Below are 21,663 nucleotides of genomic sequence, written 5' to 3'. Positions count from 1 at the left end.
AAACTTTGATAAACAGAAATGAATCATGACCAGAAACCCTTGGAAAATTCAGAGATATTGGACATAATATGGAAGGATATATGTGTGGCTCTACTAAATGATGTATACCTCACCATGCTTCTCTGATGAGAGTACAAGTGTGCCCAGAGACACATGGTGATGTGTCAGGAGATTCTCAAAGTCACAGAATTAATTTGGCATATCTTCCTAGAATCTTGTTTTTATTTAAAGACTCAAAAGTAGGGAGTTGTATAATAGGGGCACCTGGGTGGCTCAGTTGGTGAAGCCTCAGGTCATGATCTCGCTTGTGTTCTCTCTCTCTCCCAAAAATCAACATTAAAAAATAATTATAAAATAATAAATTCTATAGGAATATTTAAGATTATATAAAAAGTTCACAGACATTTCTCAATTGTGTTCACTCTCCTTCACCACTAGGGTTTCTCTGATGGAAAGGCATGAAGAAGACTGCTAGGAGAAGCCATATATAGCACAATGGTTATGAGCATAGGCTGCAATCAGTCTGATTGAGGCCTCCAATACTTGTTAGCTGTGTACCTTGGACAAGTATTTAACATCTCTGTAATATGTTTCTTCATCTATAAAAGAGATAACAGTATCTACCCCGTGCACTGTTGGGAGATTTATATGAGTGATTATATATGCGTGTGCGTGTGTGTATAGACAGACAGACACATACACACACATACACACTTATTTGGAATAGTGCCTGACATATTTTTACCATGTAAGTGTTTTCTATTATTATGAATATAATTATTAGATTGTACTTAATGTGGATCAAACCAATCAAGTTAATTACAGATAAAAAATATTCTTTAATGAAATTTTTAGATCAACTCCAACCTTTGACATTTGCCCCTTTTTCCTGAAAGTGATGTATAGGAATAAAAAACTCAATTGAGGGTTCTGCTTAATACAATCTGCTAAAATATTTATTCAGTATGCAATAATTGCTAATTATGTTACATATTATTTAGAACTTTCTATGTGCCAGGCAGTCTTGTATAATTCATCATAATAACTCTTTAAAGCAGGTAATATTATAATCTTTCATTTTATAAAAGAGGAAACTGATAATGTTTGCAGTTCAAACAACAGGTTACATGTTTCCTTTGCTATATTCTATTAGTGGTATACTATGAGTTAATCAACAAAAAATATTTCAGACACAAATTATTGTGTGGAGGAGGCTATTATTCTGGATGGACTTTTCTATACCTAAATTTTGGTTTGCTGAAAACTAGTAGCAAAACAAAGGAATATGCTTGATGATTTTTCTTAAATGCTTACTGTTTTGGATGCTGATTTTCAAAACACAAAATTATATCTCATTTGTATCTATTTTCATATATGACTTCCACTTGGAATTACCATCAGTTATTTTCTTAATCACAATGAGATTATAGTTAATATGAGTCTTTATAAACCATAATAAATCATGTAAATTGGAAAGATCCTATAAATACAGTGAACTATGTATAGTACTGTTGCCATTGCTTTACCTAAAATGAACATCTTCATTTATTTTTATAATCTCTCTTTTTCTGACTGAACCTAATCATTACATTTTGGTCATGACATATATTCATGACTATATCAGAATTATATTGAATCTTTTTCTTTTTATATTTTCTAATTCTTAATGTTTGAAAACATACTTTTTAACAAGAGATTGTCCCAAATCATACTTAAGTCTGAATTTTAAGGCAGTCATTTAGAAGAAAGTTACTGATCAGTAATACAAATGTTTGTTTTCTTTTTTGAAGGTAATAATTTTTTAAATTTATTGCATTTTTTTCTTTCCTGTTTCCTTGCAAAAGTTGAACCAAAAAAAATTCTGTAATCTAGTACTTGGAATAATGGTTGAATTTTGTGATAATCCCAAAACTACGGCTCATGTTAATGCTTGGCGAGGGAAGAAGGACCAGACAGCTGCTAGTCTTTTAATTAAATTATGGAGAAAGGAAGAAAAAGAACTAGGAGTAAAACGTGATAAACATGGGATGATCATTGGTAAGTGTATTTATAACTGTTATAATAGCAATTAGATGCATATTTTTAATTAAGATATAATTGATTTTACGTTGCATTAGTTTTTGTTTTTTATACATTACAAAATTATTACCACAATAAGTTTAGTTAACATTCGTCACCACACAGTTACAATCTTTTTCTTGTGATGGAACTTTTAAGAACTACTCTCAGCAACTTTCAAATATATAATAAAATATTGTTAGAATAGCCACCACTCTGTTAATTACATCCATAGGACTTCATCATCTTTCACCCATATTTTTAGAAAGAGATCTTTAAGATATGAGGGAAGTATGAGAACTTTCACCCTTTTGTTTAAGGTTCTTTTCACAAGAGTTTGAAGAACTTGCTATCATAAATTCTGAATGAATGGAAGAAAAGTATATTATCAGCAGATTCATATTTTTATAGATATTTTCAGGAAGTGGTATTTGATTATATTGTTTAACTCAAAACAAAACAAAACCTAACACCATGTCCTAAAGAAGTTCCTTTGAGTTACCTGCTTTTGCAAATAGATTTAACCCATTTCATTTACTGATAAAATTGGGGATATAAATAGAGTGCCTGTATAGTATTTTGCACATTTCTGTTGATTCATATTCATGCAGTTTACTTTTTTTTTTACAAATGAATAGTCTAATGAATTATTATAAAGTCAACATCTATGTGACTAATACACAGTTTACATTATACATTGCATATGTATATGTAACACATATATAAAATGTTACAATAATTTTATTGCATGTAAGTTAAACCACAATAGGAATGATTTTTAAAGGAAAGAGAAATGATCTATTGTAAACACCCCAGAAAGACCCTACTCATAGACCCTTTCCAAGCACAACTGGATCTCTTCTATTCAATATTGTTCTTAAGATTCATCTGCATTAGATTTAAAGCTGTATTACAAAGCTGTGGTCATCAAGACACTATGGTACTGGCACTAAAACAGATACATAGATCAATGGGACAGAGGAGAAAACTCAGAAATGCACCGAACTATATGGTTAGTTCATCTTCAACGAAGTAGAAAAGAATATCCAATGGAAAAAAAGACAGTATCTTTAGCAAATGGTGTTGGTAAAACCGGAGAGTGACATGCATACACCATACACATGCTTACGCCACACACAAAAATAAACTCAAAATGGATGTAATACCTAAATGTGAGACAGAAAACCTAGAGGAGAACACAGGCAGCAACCTCTCTGACCTTGGCCACAGCAACTTCTTAGTAGACACGTGGCTGAAGGCAAGGGACAAAAAGCAAACGTGCACTTCATCAAGATAAAAAGCTTCTGTACAGCGAAGGAAACAATCAAAACTAAAAGGCAACTGACTGATTGGGAGAAGATAATTTGCAAATGACATATCTGATAAAGGGTTAGTATCTAGAATGTATACAGAATTTATAAAACCCAACATCCAAAAAACAAATAATCCAGTTAAAAAATAGGCAGAAGACATGAATAGACACTTTCCCAAAGAAGACATCCAGATGGCCAACAGACACATGAAATGTTGCTCAGTATCCCTCATCATCAGGGAAATACAAATCAAAACCACAATGAGATATCACTTCTCACCTGTGAGAATGGCTAAAATTAACAACACAAGAAACAGGTGTTTTTGAGGATGCAGAGAAACAGGAACCCTCTTGCACTGTTAGTGGGAATGCAAACTGGTATAGCCACTCTGTAGAACAGTATGGAGATTCCTCAAAAAAACTAAGAATAGATCTACCCTACAATCCAGCAATTTCACTATTAGGTGTTTACCCAAAGGATACAAAAATACAGATTTGAAGGGGGTATGTGCTCCCCAATGTTTATAGCAGTATGCTCAATAATAGCCAAACTATGGAAAGAGCCCAAAATGTCCATCAACTGATGAATGGATAAAGAAGAGGTAGTATGTATATACATACAGTGAAATATTACTCAGCCATCAAAAAGAATGAAATCTTATTTGCAATGACGTGGAGTAAAAATATATTGTGCTAATAAGCAACATAAGTCAATCACAGAAAGACATACTATATGATTTCACCCATATGTGGAATTTAAGAAACAAAACAAACAAACATATGGAAAGGGGTGGGGGAAGAGAGGGAAACAAACCACAAGAGACTCTTAATGATAGAGAACAAACTGAGAGTTGATGGAGGGAGGTGGGGATAATGGGCTAGATGAGTGATGGCCATTAAGGAGGGCACTTATGAGAAGCGCTGGGTGTTGTATATAAGTGATGAATCACTTTTATTTTTTTAAGTGTATTTATATATTTTGAGAGTGAGAGAGAGCATGAGCAGGGGAGGGGCAGAGAAAGGGAGAGAGAGGATCCCAAGCAGCCTCCACGCCACCACTGTAGAGGCCGACGTAGGGCTTGAACCCCGAACTGTGAGATCTTGACCTGAGTTGAAATCAAGAGTCAGATGCTTAACCGACTAAGCCACCCAGGCACCCCAAAAGTAATTTTTTAATGTTTGTTTATTTTGAGAGAGAAGAGCGTGAGAGGGGCAGAGAGAGGAAGAGAGAATTCCAAGCAGGCTCTGCCCTGTCAGCACAGAGCCCGATTCAGGGCTCAAACCCATGAACCTTGAGATCATGACCTGAGCCAAAATCAAGAGTCAGACACTTAACTGACTGAGCCACCCAGGCACCCCTAAAATAGTTATTTTGTGAAATTTTCATATTGTACGTAAATAACAAAAAAGCTCTAAATTTTGCCATAGAATGGGGAATAACTGGATTACTTATGCTTTCACAAGAATAACCATATACAATGCACTATTTTATAATATATATTCTATGTCTGGAGTAAAATTTCAAATTAAATTAATTTACTAATGTTTTTACCTGTCCGTTCTATGTTTTCATGATATGCAATGAGTAGATACAAAGAAACCTCTATTTACTAGTTTCCAAGAAGAGCAAAAAATCATGCCACTGCCTGCAAACTGCCCAACTATTGCAATTATGGATGTTGCCGAGAATATCAGAGCAAAAATTTATGCTGTGCTGGGCAAACTAGGTAAGAAGCTACTTGTCACATTCATAAGAGCCTCTGTTTTGCAGAGTGTGCAAGTTCATTTTGCTTTGGAGTCTATTTTTCAGACATGATCAAAGAGTCCCCTGATACAGATAAATGCATGTTTCATTGTTACTCTAATGTCCAGCCTACACCCTTGATGAATTACAATCAGAATCTCTGGGTATGGAGCCCAGGCATCAGCATTTTTCAAAGCTCCCGAGGCAGTTCTAGGTGCAGCCAGGATTAAAAGTGGTTAGTTTAGATGATTAGGCTTAAACACAAGAATTCTGAAATACTTGCATTTTTAAAGTCCTTCTTTTTTTCCCTTTTTTTTTTTCTAGTCCTTGCTTCCTATTAAGGGAAAAGGTACTCAAACATTATTCAGCCTCTGAAAATACAGTATCATTGTCTTAACCACAGCAGTGACTCAATAAGGATGACCTGGCAGAGGTTTCTTATAGGAGGAAGCCAAAAGCTCACAAAACTAACTTTTCCATAATCAAGATGAAACAAAAATAACTGTTTGCATTAGTTTTTATGATAGATATATGGGGTTATTATTATTTTTTTTTGGAATTACTTGCTTTGTTACAGTAATTCTCTCTTTATAAACTTTGTTTAGATTTTGAAAATTTACCTGGCCTGTCTGCTGAAGATTTTGTCACTCTTTGTATCATACATAGATACCTTGATTTTAAAGTGAGTACTTTCTTATAATCTTGTTATTACACTCCAATATGACAAAAAAAGAATCAATTGGGAAATAAAAGATGTATATTCATAGTTGTAAGCAGTCAACCACGTATTGTAAGCAGTCAACCATGTACTGTATAGTTTTTATTTTCCATTTTGCATCTGATACTGTTCCAGAAACATGCAATTAATTAACTGGCTATTTTCCATAGGATATGATTTCATCTAACTATTTATAAAAGAAGATGGATGTTACTGACAGAGGCATTCAGAAGTTTTACAGAATTTTTAAAATATAATTTCTTCTGTTTATAGAGCATTAGGAGCTATAATTAATTGATTAATGAATTATTGCTTATTAAAATCAATTAATATTTATTAAAGACTTTATTATTAGTTTATATGGTAATCAAATATCAGTTAAAGGATATTAGGTTGCTCACCCTGATGGTTATATCTTTATTGGCAAATAAATGCTTTTGAAGTGTCAGCAGTGTCTTTTTAAGTACATTTTCTTCTAATATTAGTATTATATATTTGAATGTTGCCAATGAATAAATCTATTTTCAAATGAAAACAAAGCTCCTTTTCTTCCCAATCCTGGATATATAAATTTTTCTGCAAATATAAGCATACTCAAGCACATTAATTTCCAGACAACCTAGAATATGAGCTGTCAGTATGATGAAACCATGGAGTTTTAACAGCTTACGATTCAGTCTTAGGTAGAAAATAAGGGGCAAGAGACAGGACTCTAGATTCCCAGGAATCCCCATGCTCAATGTCCTACAAGTTCAGCCTGACTTAGATTTTATTTTTCTTTCAAGCAATTTATATTCTTTATTTTTTATTTAAGTAGGCTCCATACCTAGTGTGTGACTTGAACTCACGACTCTTGAGATCAAAAGTCGCATGCTCTATGGACTGAGCCAGCCAAGCACTCCTTAACTCATTTTTTAATACATGGGTTTGGGGAGGAAAACATCAGTAGTTCCAGAGGATGAGACTAAAGCAGCAGTTTCTGCAACTATGAAAACAGTGTGACTATAAACCAGAGGGCAGTGACAATGACAGTGAACTAGACTTAGGTAGTAGAGCCTCATCCACAAATACCTTATCACTATAAAACATTTAATAAATTACTTCTGAATACTCAAATGTAACTATTGCCTCAAATTATTCCCAATGCACTTATTCCCAAGTAGTAAGATGGGAAAGGGTGGTTCAGTAGGTGTTAACTTTGGAACAACCACCCAAATAAAGGATTACCTAAAATTATATCATTTATTTTTGGTTAATTTAACTTTTTAAACTTAAACTTTATTATAACAGATTGGAGAAATATGGAATGAAATCTATGAAGAAATAAAATTAGAAAAGTTAAAACCAGTCACTACAGATAAAAAAATTTTGGAAGCTATTACAACAGCATCAGAAAATATTGGAAAGATGGTTGCTTCTCTTCAAAGTGAGATGATTGAAAGCCAAGTACACCAAGATGTGCAAAATGAACAAAAAGTATATGCAAAAGTAAGTCACATATACTTTTAAGGCAGAAGATAATTTCATTGTATAAGCTAGTTGACCAGAGGATATATTTGCCTGACTTGTGTTTCAGCACTTAGAGTTATTGTGTAGTTTTTTCTTATAGTTATTTTCAGTGTTCTTGTGAAATTTTTAAAGAAACCATGGAGTTAAGAGCCTGAGATTCAATTACTATATTCACTATGAATTTATGGCATTGTAATTTGATTTCTACAGGCTTACATTTTAAAAAATAGACAACTGAGATACATTTTTTGAAATGTCAGTTCCAAAAATTGTGGTCTATTTAAGGGTATACACTTGGCAAATTGTGTCTGATAGTGTATCTCTGTGACTGTACATTTAACCTCACTGAGAAAGTTGGCCCTCATCCATCCCTCTGTGATAGGCCCTTACTGGCATGCCAACCATAGGCATATCCATAAAGCTCCATCCTCATTTCAGTACCATAAAACTTACAATGAATGTTCTATCTAAAAATCCAGAGGTAAGCTGGCCTCTGACTTTAATCAGAAAAACCTTCCAGGAAAATATAAACCATTCTCCTAAAGCTTTGTGTTCAGTCAGAAACTGAATACAACAGAAGTTTTTGAACAAATAGGTTAAGTAGCTATTTAGCTTGTCTCCAGATACAAAGGTGATGCAGATTCCCCACTTCTGGTTGGTGACCCTTTATGATTACAATTAAATGTTTACAACTCTTTAAGGTGATTTCCAAAGTTTTCTATTGTCTGATCTTTCACATAGTCTATTAAACGTTTGTATCTACAGCCTAGTAGGAATTCTGTCTGCATCCACCTGTGAATTCTGCTCCATCTTAGACACCAAATTGCTTGAAAGTTTTAAGAGGTTTTATTGCATAGATGTTGCCATTTAAGTAATTTATTTCTCTTAAGCAGGAGAGCCCTCTTGGAAGTCCTGCTGCCTCATTAGTTCCGTAGAATGGCAGAGCGTCTGCTGTGTGGACTAACAACTGTTGATTTGTTGGTCATTTTTGATTTGTTATCATGGCTTTGACCCCATTTATTTTTAAGTAGTTGTTTAATTAAATACTCTTAGGTTCATAATTCATAAATTTAATAATATATGCTAAGGGCATGTGTCCTCTGATTATAATTTAGTAAATAGCCTGTTAAGAATTGTTTCTATAATTTAGAAATAGCCTGCAGTTAGTGGTTACCTCCCTAGACTGCATCACCACAACCAACACGGCACTCTCACAAAACTGCTTGTGTTAAATTGCTACGGTCACAAATTAGCAGTTTTCCTGAAGTAACCTCGCGTAAACTATTATCAGTGGCAGTAGGAATCTCTTTATTTTCTCCCGTGAATTTGCCGTTGGGTCATTTACTTAGCTTGTTCTGGATTATGATGTGTCTTCACAAGTGATAATCACATAAAGCAATCAGTCTTTGGAGAATGATTATTGTTATTTTATATTTTATATTTTTATAACAACAGTTTTATATTACATTTCATGGAAAACAGTTCAAACCTTAGCCACATAGTGAAGGAAGGATTTTTCCTCCATATTTAGAGTTTTGCTGAACTCTGAATATTCTAATCCTCTGCTAGTCATTCTAAAATTTAGATTGGCAAAATCTAGGTCTTCCTTCAAAGTAAGGGCTTTAAAAAAGCGCTTTGGTATTCTTCCATAGAAACTGGAATTCTTACTTATCTTTCTCATTTCAGATACAAGCCACACACAAGCAAAGAGAACTGGCTAGTAAATCATGGGAAAATTTCTTGGCCAGAACATCAAATGCTAAAACTTTAAAGGTAGGACTTTTAAAATCTTGTGATATCCACAACAAATAGTCAACTCAGACAAACAGACTTTTTCAGGAATATTCATTTGCCTCTTCTGCTGATCTTTTTTTTTTAATGTTTATTCATTTTTTTTAGAGCGAGAGACAGAGCATGAGTGGGGGAGGAGCAGAGAGAGAGGGAGACACAGAATCCGAAGCAGGCTCCAGGCTCTGAGCTGTCAGCACAGAGCCTGACACAGGGATCAAACTCACAGACCACGAGATCATGACCTGAGCTGAAGTCAGACGCTTAACTGACTGAGCCCCCCAGGAACCCCTTCTGCTGACCTTTCTATAGAATACCAACACTGTTAGATCCTCACACGCAATGTAGGATAATAAGTGAAACTATGCACTTTCATATTACAGAAGACGCTACTTGGAGTTTTATTTGATCTAGCAATGGGAATCAAGGATAATTTCCTGGATTGCATAAAGGAGATGATAGTTAGCCAGCAATGAGCAGGAGAAATGTGCTCCTACTTTCCACTTTGAGTCTTCTTATTCATTGGTCATTTCTTTAAGAAGTAGAGTGAAGGACAGAAAAAATAATTGTCTGTTCTCTCTCCCCTAAGGGTATTTCCCTTCCATGACCATCAAAAGTGACGTTATATTAAAGCTTAAATGAGAATTGAGAAGAAACATCCCTTTGGAAAAATGTGATAAGCTGTTTCAGGAATAAGTTAGAAACTAATCTAAAAAGTTTATAATGTTGAATGTTTACTTGAGATATGTGAGAAGCAGCAAGTATTTCCAAAACCTCCTTTTTCTATTAATACTTTTGGATATGCTTGTATGTAAACTTTTTTTATATATAAACTTTTCCCACTTTTTCCATTAATACTTTGGATATGCTTTTATGTAATGTTACAGTTCTTCCACTAGATATGAAATTGTTGAATGTTAAGTTAGGCCCTGAAAATAGTGAAACCACATTAAGGTAGCAAAACCAAAGTTAAGAACAAAAGCTCACTTGAGGTACCATGTCTCCCCCTTCTCAATAAAAATTCTTCCCAACTTATAAAACATCCTCACAACTATCTGTACTTTTAAGGAATAATTAATGAAAATCATCCCCTCATTTGTTTAAGAATGAAGATCATTTGTTACCTTGAATTTCACCTGTGGCAGTGCTTCAACTATTGAGTTTAACTATAGGTGCAACAGGGGCACCTGGGTGGCTCAGTGATTAAGTGTCCAACTCTTGATTTTGGCTCAGGTCATGATCTCACAGTACATGGGTTTGAGTCCCACATTAGGCTCTGTGCTGGTCGGGCAGAGCCTGCTTGGGATTCTCTCTTCCTCTCTTTCTGCCCCTCCATGGTTCTTGTGTGTGCGTGTTTGCTCGCTCGCTCTCTCTCTCTCTCTCTCTCTCTCCCCCCCTCAAAAATAAATAAATAAACTTAAAAATTTTTTAATATAAGTGCAACAAATTATACAATTTATATTATTCTGTTTGAAGCATTTAAGTGTTCTGATTAGTTTAATTTATGAAAAATATTTTGAAAATATGCATCACCCAAGTTAGTAGCTTATTAAATTATGTGCTAAAAATTGAACATGATTTCCTTAGGACCGCCTTATTCCTTGGTCATATATGACTGGTACCTCTGGAAATTTCAGTAATGTTTTTAGGTGACTGGTGTCTTCTGCGTTGTATAAAAGATATAACTTACTAATAATGATCTTTTGAGCCTAAGTGAGTAAGTGTAGGTTACAGAGCTATTTAATGAACAGTCTAAGTATAAGCCAGGCACAATTAAATGTATTTCATATACTTCATTCTAAGTACAATGGTTAATGCTTTAATAGAAATTAATACTACTTTCTTTCTAATTTAAAAATCTTCAGAAAGCAAAGAGGCTTCAGGAAAAAGCTATAGAATCCTCTAGATACAGTGGGCAACCTCCAAATGCAATATTTCATAGGACAGATATTAAAGGCCTTAACACAACGGTAAGGGTTTTTGCTTCATGACTTTTCTTAGTAGATACTGAATTTAGTCTCCATAGAATGTTATTTCCATGGGGTTTTGTCTCATATTTGTTCTTTTCACTGGTCACATTTCCCATAGTTAAGGCATATTTATCTCTAAAGTACCTCCACTCTCACCCAGTACTGGTTTAGACCAGATCAGCCTTCCAGGATTTCCAAGAAACTGCTGTAATTTGGTATCTTTTCCAAAGTCAGCTAAAGGATGAATGGGTTTCTCTCTTATTGGAAAATTTTGCAAATGAACTCTTAGATATATACCTTTTGCTTTTCCAGGTGCCTTCTGGTCGGGTAGTAACAGTGGAAAGCACTCCTGCCCGATTACTGGGAGGACCTCTGGCTGATACAGACATTGCTCTTAAAAAACTGCCTATTCGAGGAGGAGCCTTACAAAGGGTGAGAGCAGCCAAAACTGTGAATGAGCGAAAGAAGATCACTCCTACATAACACAGTATACAGACTGTCTGAAATAAAGTCTGCTTATTTTAGTTAAATACATGTTTATTTATAATTATAAAGCAAATATTTTGGAATATTTTTGTAGGAAATATTAAGAAAAAATAAAATTAAGCACCCACAATTTATTTGTACTGAAAATATCAACATTTGGCATCAGAAGAGCTGTCATCAATTTCTTTCGAAAGATTGCTAATTCTCTTAATTGTAAAACATATAGTATCAGTTAAAACTCCTTTGGTTGCATGACTACTCCATCTGGTTTAAGCCAATAAAAACTTTTACAGGCACTCTGTAGCTATCAAATCTAGGAGTAAATAAGACTGCAGGCATTGTTGGATCCAGGGACTAAAACTCTGAGTAGAATCTCCTTCCCTAGCAGGTACTGGATTATATTTTCCCAAATTGATACCCAGTACAGAAAAATACATGCCTGTCTCTCCACAATCTCTGCAACTGCCTCCACATGTTGGGACCCTTGATTGGTCACATGCCCACTGAAGCCATCCACCATGACTTTGGCCAGATCTAAGTACTGCCTACTCCCAGAGCCAGAAGCAGGCCAACTCCAAACAAAATATAGAGATGGACTGGAAAATCAGGATATTGTTATCATATGTACATGTAAGTACTGGGAAGAAAAAACATTTGCAACAATTTGGTGGTCAAAGTAAAATAAATTATGTCTGTTATAAAAAGCAAATGTTATTCATGAACTAAACAACAAAAATAAAAATACAGATGGTTTTACTCTTAATATATAAATATGCAAAGTTAATTCTAATGCTATTTTCTTCTTTAATGGGGAAGGGAAGGGGAGAGTTGGGAAGTGTTTTCCCTCCTTTGGTGGTGGAGATATCTTTCCAAAAAACAGGAGATAGATGCCTTAATGCTGGATGTGGAACAGAGTGTCCATGTATGTATGCAATTATGAGGTTTCCATAGACTGTCTCCATTCCCATCAACTCCAGGGAAGCCACAAAGTTGAATTCATGTCCAGGATAGGGAGAGACAAGAACCTGTTTTCTTTAATAGGAAAATATGCTGGTATTTGAGTCTAGATTCTAGGCCCATAGGCACACTCAGCAGTATACTGGTAATTGTGTAGCAACTGGTTCTTCAAGAAGAAATAGCCCTTATTTGTAGTGTTTGCCAATTTGCATGGTGTAAATACTCCCACTGTGACCAGTTACAAGCTACCAACATGATGCTACTGAATCCAAAGTTGGAAAGACCTGCATAGAGTCCGTGTTATCAAATAAGAGAAGGCTCCATCACCCCACTGGACCCACCTCCTCCAACTTCCTCCTCCCTTCTCCTCCTCTTACCTCATCTCACATTCCACCAGAAACTTTCCATTATCCCCATCTGTGAAGGTAGTAGCATCTGCAAAAAGGGGAGAAAGTGCAACATTTTTCATGTTCTAATTAAAATGAGTTGACAGTATACCATTGGCCAGCAGCTTCTAATCCTGGCCCAGCTGCCTATTCTCCTTGTGGCCCACGAGAATAGATAACATGCATCAGCTTACCATGCAGCTTTGTCTCTCCCAAATCCTTTTCTTTATTACCACCACCACCACCAAGATATTAGAAATCATAATTTGTTCCTCTTCTTGACAGGAAGCCCTAAACACAAAGAGTCCATGAAAGAGTAGTTACTGGGTCAAGAAAAGATGTGGATAAGAACAGGCAATGATGAGATGTCCATACAAAAAAGCAACAGATACACCTCAAGTATGTCAGATACACACACAATCAAAATGAAGTGTTCATGGCTAAGAACAACAAATCTTGCCTCATTTTGTAGACTATATGCTTCTTCCTCAGATGCTAAGCTCCCTAAGCACAAAGTAGAAACTACATTTCATTCATTATTGAAACCAACACTTCAGTAAATAAATCACTAAATCAGTGTAATGGTGGCCCCAGCTCCTGACAGCCTTTCCCTTGAGCTCTGCAAATGCAGCAAAGTTCTGAGCTCAAAAGGAAGATTCAACCAACAAAATACAGGTAATGCTAAACACAGATATATTAAGGTAGTTCACATGTATTTACTCCATAACAGTGATAGACTTTATCCAAAATGAATTTTAAGTATTTAAGACATAAATACTATTACATTAACTGATTACATAAACACTGTAGAAATAGAATTGATATTACTTGGTTGAATGTAATTTTTTGTATCTAGTACAATGCGATATCTCCAAACTGATTAGGACAGACTACAAAGTAGTCTGTGATATCGCTGGACCTTTCCCCTCTGCTGTGTAGATCTTACCCATCAGGAAGAGGAAAGGTAAAATAGGGCAGGTTGTTACCTAGCAGCCATTTAACAGCTAAATAAATGTAGGTGGATGGAGGATAGTGTTGCTTCATACAGACAATTAACCTTGGTAGACAGATGTGCATTGTGTTTGCATATTACAATTCCAGCCACCTTTGTAGTGAGCAAGTGAACCAGTATGACAATGTCACTAACTATAATAGGTCTCTGTCTCTCCTCACATCCTGTGCTCCTACACCAATCTTGAGCCCTCTAGTCCATCCAGCCTGGCTGAAAGGCAGACAATATATTTTCTTCCATGAGTCAGTTGAGACAAAATTTCAAGTTCTCAAACTGAAACTTTTGCTAATAAACTAAATTCAAAGAGAGTCAAAAGAATAAAAATGGAGTTTAGTGAATACAGATGAAATGGTTTCAACATGCTTCAATAATGAGATTTTTACCACATGAGGGAGCTCATCCCATGGTTAAACTCTATTAGCCAGTTCTTGCTTATATTGGATGAAAACCAGTGAATAATTAGGTGAATAAATCATCTCTTCCTCTGTCTTCTGGAGCACAAGATATGTTTCATATCACAGGAAAAAAACTATTGTGTTCAGCCTAAGTCTTTTCCGGTCAAATATCTATTTTCTGTAATCATTCCTCTTTTTTTTAATGTTTATTTTTGGAGAGATAGACTGTGAGCAGGCAGAGAGAGAGGGAGACACAGAATCCGAAGTAGGCTCCAGGCTGTAAGCTGCTCTAAGCTGTCAGCATAGAGCTTGACATGGGGTTCAAACCCATAAACCATAAGATCAAGACCTGAGCCAAAGTTGGATGCTTAACCGACTGAGCCACCTAGGTGCCCCTTCTGTAATCATTCTTATTTAATCATTCCAGACTTTATGAATCTGGCTAGCCCCTTCTGAAGTGCCACCATTTATTAATTTTCCTTTAAACTGTGACCAGACAAACTAAACAAAGATTTCCAGGTGTTGTAGGTCCCATAGAGGTTATAATGAAAACAGTATTCCTCATTTTTACATACTTTCTGCCAACAGAACCTAAGCTTACATTAGTTTCATTAGCAGTTATGTTTCATAGTTGCTTATATTGAGTTTACAGTCAAAGATGCTTTCTGAGAAAGAGAAAAGCAGCCCCTAACAGTCAGGAATTGGCCTGGTACTATCAGGTCAAAATTCTATAGATACACCTAGTGCCTAGATCTTGATTTCTGATAATATTCTCCAATAAAAGAAACCAGGGCTCCTTGGAGAAATGGCTGGTTCTGAGGATGGGGCAGAAATACACAAGATGAGTCTGGAACATCCTATAGAGCTCCCAATGACCAAAGCTGGAACAATTTCAGCAACAAAATAAGTGATGTAGTAGTACTGGATTATAACCCAAAGTATAAATAAATGTCTGTTAAGTTCCTACTGATATGATGACGAATGATATGATAAATGATGGAAGAAAAGGAATGAAGGAAGAAGAACGGGGGGGGGGAGTGAGGGCAGACAAATCTCCCATATAAATTATCTACAGATAATTTATGTAGATATTCCCTCCTTCAGCATGTGGAACATAACTTCCCATTTTCTTACATGTGGGTTATACTTAGTGACTTGCTTCCAAAAAATACAATATAGAAACAGAAGAGAAAGTAACATGATAGCGGAGAAACCTGGAATACACTACCTTAGCCAAGGTTAAACATCATCAGTGATAACTTATGTTGATAGCATATACCCTTGATCTGAAGTATTGAGAACAGTACTTTACTTTTGTGGTCTTCACCCAAAAATCCTATAAATTCAGTCTAACTGTAAGAAAAACAATCAAGCAAACCCAAATTGGATATTCTGTAACATACCTTAGCACTCAAAACTGTCAAGTTCATTGAATGAAAACACCTTCTTAGAGCCTAAGGAGACATGACACCTTAATATATTATGGAGTCCTGGATGGGATCCTGGAACAGAAAAAGGATATCAGGGAAAAACTAGTGAAATCCAAATAAAATATGAAGTTTGGTTAATAATGTATCAGTAGTGGACCATTAGTTATGACAAATATACCATACTAATGTAAAAAGTTAACAATAGGAAAAAAATAGGTGAGGAGTATACAAGATCTCTGCATTATCCTTGCAACTTTTCTGCAAACTTAAAACTATTCTAAAATAAAGATTATTTAAAGTTTAAAAAAATGATCTTTTGAATGATCTAGTCAGATGATTTTGAACAGGGCAAAAGAGAAATACATATTGTCCCCCCACTCAATCATATTTGACCACCATTTCTCTTTTTTAAATTACATTTTCATATCATAAAATTGTTTTTGAATTAGTGTATTAGTTCCTACTGTACCTCTGTCCCACTGCAATGGCAGCTCTGTGAGTCAAGGATTATTCAGCAGTATACCTACAAGCTCAATACGTTTTTGTGAATGAATGAACGATGAAAACATAATATATCTTTCTATATAAAAATGGCATGATTTGTGCCAAAAATTGCTGGGGAGGGAGGGGATTTTTAACAGAACATGGTATCTAAGTACCAGCAAAAAGACTTAAGATGAACTGCTCTAAAACCAGACTGCCCGTTTTGGCAAATGTCCTTTTTACTATTTTTAATAATCCAGTGTAGCCTGTTAATTCAGTTAGGTGATCTAGGAAGCCATTTTCAATTAACCTATTTTGGATGGCTAACAATTAATTTTATTAACACTGAAAAGTTAATAATTGCTGCAATAAAAATTTGTATGACAACTATGATTGATAACAACTAGTTGAACAATTTTTTAGGCTAAAATTATCTGGTTTTGCTTTATGACATTGAATTTTTGAGCTTCAATCATTTACCCACAGGTTGTAAAAGAGAGATATCCTCTAAGGAAAGTCATGACCCTATGCCTCCACCTGCAGGAAATGAATTAGGCAGTTTTTTATGTATCTTTCTGGTCATCTGAGCATAAGACCTACCCTCCAAACTGCTAATTTTATGAGCTTAGGGATCTGTCCTTAATTGGCAAGATAAAATATTTTCAATATAGGAATTTATTAGACTGACAACCTTATATTATCTAGAACCTCATTATACAAAACTCAGTTATATGAAATAATTTTTATAAAATAATACTTGAAAGCCATGCAAACCATTTATTCTTTAATATTGGAGATTCTTAACCTGGGGTTCATGGACCCCTCCCCCCAAAATCATACACAAAATGACACTGTGTACATAAAACTCCTTGTTAAAGTGTCTATAGCTTCATCAGAATTTCAAAGTGATCCATAACTCAAAGAATGTCAGCCCCCACTCCACCATTTAATGTTTATTCTTGGATCAAGTCAAATCATCGGACAGTTGCCCATTTGTTCAGTATTATTTTTGCTACTTTTAAAATTATTTATATTTAATTGAGTTTGGGTGTGGTGACATCAGCTTGCATTGAAGGGAATCTGTCATTGCCAGGATACTTAAAAACACAGTGCTGTATCCCATGGTAGCCATTATGAAAACCTGTCATCTTTATTGGTTTTTAGTCCTAGCAAAGGCTGTGCTTCTCCTAAACATGTTGTTTGGTTTTTCTTATCAACAGAGTGAGGGCACCTGCATGGCTCAGTCAGTTAAGCATCCCACTTTTGATGTCAGCTCAGATCCTGATCTCAGTTCCTGAGTCAAGCTCCATGTAGGACTCTGTGCTAACAGTGTGGAGCCTGCTTGGGATTCTCTCCTCCTCTCTCTCCCTCTCAAAATGAATAAACATTAAAAAAAAAAAAAAAACTTTTTAAGTGTGAATCTTGAAAATGCTCATGAGTCCTTCACCTTTAGAAGTAGAAAACTCAGACCAAACTTACAGCTACCTTTTTATCAAAGGTATAGGCTTTTATAACATGCATTTAAAAGTATTCATCCAAAATACAACTACATATTATTAGTTTCCTGTCTTTATTTCCCATCATCTAAATTTCCTCATCTGGGGAGGAGGGAAGATGGCGGCGTAGGAGGACGCTGGGCTCACCGCGCGTCCTGCTGATCACTTAGATTCCACCTACACCTGCCTAAATAACCCAGAAAACCGCCAGAGGATTAGCAGAACGGAGTCGCCGGAGCCAAGCGCAGACGAGAGGCCCACGGAAGAGGGTAGGAAGGGCGGCGAGGCGGTGCGCGCTCCACGGACTGGCTGGAGGGAGCCAGGGCGTAGGGGCGGCTCGCCGGCCAAGCAGAGCCCCCGAGTCTGGCTTGCAAAAAGCAGAGGGGCCTGACGGACTGTGTTCCGACAGCAAGCGCAACTTAGCGGCTGGGAGGTCATAAGATAACAGCTCTGCTCAGAAAGCGGGAAGGCTGGAGGACAAAGGGAAGGAAAGCCGCTGAGCCCCCGGACGACAGAGCTCAGTTTGGTGGGGAACAAAGGCGCTCGCCAGCGCCATCTTCCCCGCCCATCCCCCAGCCAAAATCCCAAAGAGAACCAGTTCCTGCCAGGGAACTTGCTCGCTCTGCGCAAACACCCAACTCTGCGCTTCTGCGGAGCCAAACCTCCGGCAGCGGATCTGACTCCCTCCTGCTGCCACAGGGCCCCTCCTGAAGTGGATCACCTAAGGAGAAGCAAGCTAAGCCTGCCCCTCCTGCCCCTGTGCACCTTGCCTACCCACCCCAGCTAAGACGCCAGATCCCCAGCATCACAAGCCTGGCAGTGTGCAAGTAGCCCAGACGGGCCACCCCACCCCACAGTGAATCCCGCCCCTAGGAGAGGGGAAGAGAAGGCACGCACCAGTCTGACTGTGGCCCCAGTGGTGGGCTGGGGGCAGACATCAGGTCTGACTGCGGCTCCACCCACCAACTCCAGTTATACACCACAGCACAGGGGAAGTGCCCTGCAGGTCCTCACCACGCAAGGGACTATCCAAAATGACCAAGCAGAAGAATTCCCCTCAGAAGAATCTCCAGGAAATAACAACAGCTAATGAGCTGATCAAAAAGGATTTAAATAATATAACAGAAAGTGAATTTAGAATAATAGTCATAAAATTAATCGCTGGGCTTGAAAACAGTATAGCTGACAGCAGAGAATCTCTTGCTACAGAGATCAAGGGACTAAGGAACAGTCACGAGGAGCTGAAAAACGCTTTAAATGAAATGCATAACAAAATGGAAACCACCACAGCTCGGATTGAAGAGGCAGAGGAGAGAATAGGTGAACTAGAAGATAAAGTTATGGAAAAAGAGGAAGCTGAGAAAAAGAGAGATAAAAAAATCCAGGAGTATGAGGGGAAAATTAGAGAACTAAGTGATACACTAAAAAGAAATAATATACGCATCATTGGTATCCCAGAGGAGGAAGAGAGAGGGAAAGGTGCTGAAGGGGTACTTGAAGAAATAATAGCTGAGAACTTCCCTGAAGTGGGGAAGGAAAAAGGCATTGAAATCCAAGAGGCACAGAGAACTCCCTTCAGACGGAACTTGAATCGATCTTCTGCACGACATATCATAGTGAAACTGGCAAAATACAAGGATAAAGAGAAAATTCTGAAAGCAGCAAGGGGTAAACGTGCCCTCACATATAAAGGGAGACCTATAAGACTCGTGACTGATCTCTCTTTTGAAACTTGGCAGGCCAGAAAGAGTTGGCACGAGATTTTCAGTGTGCTAGACAGAAAAAATATGCAGCCGAGAATCCTTTATCCAGCAAGCCTGTCATTTAGAATAGAAGGAGAGATAAAGGTCTTCCCAAACAAACAAAAACTGAAGGAGTTTGTCACCACTAAACCAGCCCTACAAGAGATCCTAAGGGGGACCCTGTGAGACAAAGTATCAGAGACATCACTACAAGCATAAAACATACAGACATCACAATGACTCTAAACCCATATCTTTCTATAATAACACTGAATGTAAATGGATTAAATGCACCAACCAAAAGACATAGGGTATCAGAATGGATAAAAAAATAAGACCCATCTATTTGCTGTCTACAAGAGACTCATTTTAGACCTGAGGACACCTTTCGATTGAGAGTGAGGGGATGGAGAACTATTTATCATGCTACTGGAAGCCAAAAGAAAGCTGGAGTAGCCATACTTATATCAGACAAACTAGACTTTAAATTAAAGGCTGTAACAAGAGATGAAGAAGGACATTATATAATAGTGACAGGGTCTATCCATCAGGAAGAGCTAACAATTATAAATGTCTATGCGCCGAATACCGGAGCGCCCAAATATATAAAACAATTACTCATAAACACAAGCAACCTTATTGATAAGAATGTGGTCATTGCAGGGGACTTTAACACCCCACTTACAGAAATGGATAGATCATCTAGACACACGGTCAATAAAGAAACAAGGGCCCTGAATGAGACATTGGATCAGATGGACTTGACAGATATATTTAGAACTCTGCATCCCAAAGCAACAGAATATGCCTTCTTCTCGAGTGCACATGGAACATTCTCCAAGACAGATCATATACTGGGTCACAAAACAGCCCTTCATAAGTTTACAAGAATTGAAATCATACCATGCATACTTTCAGACCACAATGCTATGAAGCTTGAAATCAACCACAGAAAAAAGTCTGGAAAACCTCCAAAAGCATGGAGGTTAAAGAACACCCTACTAACGAATGAGTGGGTCAACCAGGCAATTCGAGAAGAAATTAAAAAATATATGGAAACAAACGAAAATGAAAATACAACAATCCAAACGCTTTGGGACGCAGCGAAGGCAGTCCTGAGAGGAAAATACATTGCAATCCAGGCCTATCTCAAGAAACAAGAAAAATCCCAAATACAAAATCTAACAGCACACCTAAAGGAAATAGAAGCAGAACAGCAAAGGCAGCCTAAACCCAGCAGAAGAAGAGAAATAATAAAGATCAGAGCAGAAATAAACAATATAGAATCTAAAAAAACTGTAGAGCAGATCAACGAAACCAAGAGTTGGTTTTTTGAAAAAATAAACAAAATTGACAAACCTCTAGCCAGGCTTCTCAAAAAGAAACAGGAGATGACCCAAATAGATAAAATCATGAATGAAAATGGAATTATGACAACCAATCCCTCAGAGATACAAACAATTATCAGGGAATACTATGAAAAATTATATGCCAACAAATTGGACAACCTGGAAGAAATGGACAAATTCCTGAACACCCACACTCTTCCAAAACTCAATCAGGAGGAAATAGAAAGCTTGAACAGACCCATAACCAGCGAAGAAATTGAATCGGTTATCAAAAATCTCCCAACAAATAAGAGTCCAGGACCAGATGGCTTCCCAGGGGAGTTCTAACAGACGTTTAAAGCAGAGATAATACCTATCCTTCTCCAGCTATTCCAAGAAATAGAAAGGGAAGGAAAACTTCCAGACTCATTCTATGAAGCCAGTATTACTTTGATTCCTAAACCAGACAGAGACCCAGTCAAAAAAGAGAACTACAGGCCAATATCCCTGATGAATATGGATGCAAAAATTCTCAATAAGATACTAGCAAATCGAATTCAACGGCATATAAAAAGAATTATTCACCATGATCAAGTGGGATTCATTCCTGGGATGCAGGGCTGGTTCAACATTCGCAAATCAATCAACGTGATACATCACATTAACAAAAAAAAAGAGAAAAACCATATGATCCTGTCAATCGATGCAGAAAAGGCCTTTGACAAAATCCAGCACCCTTTCTTAATAAAAACCCTTGAGAAAGTCGGGATAGAAGGAACATACTTAAAGATCATAAAAGCCATTTATGAAAAGCCCACAGCTAACATCATCCTCAACAGGGAAAAACTG

General features: G+C 36.8%; 2 protein-coding genes across 6 annotated transcripts in view; one reads left to right on the top strand and one right to left on the bottom strand.

The window, feature by feature from the left end:
• CFAP69 (cilia and flagella associated protein 69) overlaps positions 1 to 11,629 on the top strand; it is a 61,439-nt gene extending 49,810 nt beyond the window's left edge. For all 4 annotated transcript variants that reach the window (XM_040471549.1, XM_040471550.1, XM_040471548.1 and 1 more), the window contains 7 exons: positions 1,845 to 2,037; positions 4,960 to 5,097; positions 5,720 to 5,796; positions 7,123 to 7,320; positions 9,028 to 9,114; positions 10,995 to 11,099; positions 11,412 to 11,629. In XM_040471549.1, coding sequence (XP_040327483.1) covers positions 1,845 to 2,037; positions 4,960 to 5,097; positions 5,720 to 5,796; positions 7,123 to 7,320; positions 9,028 to 9,114; positions 10,995 to 11,099; positions 11,412 to 11,582 — 969 coding nt within the window. In that variant the 3' untranslated portion in view covers positions 11,583 to 11,629. The remainder of the gene's footprint in view (positions 1 to 1,844; positions 2,038 to 4,959; positions 5,098 to 5,719; positions 5,797 to 7,122; positions 7,321 to 9,027; positions 9,115 to 10,994; positions 11,100 to 11,411) is intronic.
• FAM237B (family with sequence similarity 237 member B) overlaps positions 1 to 21,663 on the bottom strand; it is a 174,785-nt gene that overhangs the window by 121,251 nt on the left and 31,871 nt on the right. For both annotated transcript variants that reach the window (XR_005789036.1, XR_005789032.1), the window contains 3 exons: positions 15,739 to 15,837; positions 13,123 to 13,219; positions 12,920 to 12,977 (listed from right to left, as the gene is read on the bottom strand). The gene's annotated coding sequence lies outside the window, so the exon portion shown is untranslated. The remainder of the gene's footprint in view (positions 1 to 12,919; positions 12,978 to 13,122; positions 13,220 to 15,738; positions 15,838 to 21,663) is intronic.

This window comes from Herpailurus yagouaroundi, unplaced genomic scaffold (assembly GCF_014898765.1).
Source record: "Herpailurus yagouaroundi ecotype Mexico unplaced genomic scaffold, PumYag 100, whole genome shotgun sequence".
In the NCBI taxonomy this organism is placed as follows: domain Eukaryota; kingdom Metazoa; phylum Chordata; class Mammalia; order Carnivora; family Felidae; genus Herpailurus; species Herpailurus yagouaroundi.
Note: the sequence above shows the minus strand (reverse complement) of the source record. Positions and strands in the feature narration are given on the sequence as shown.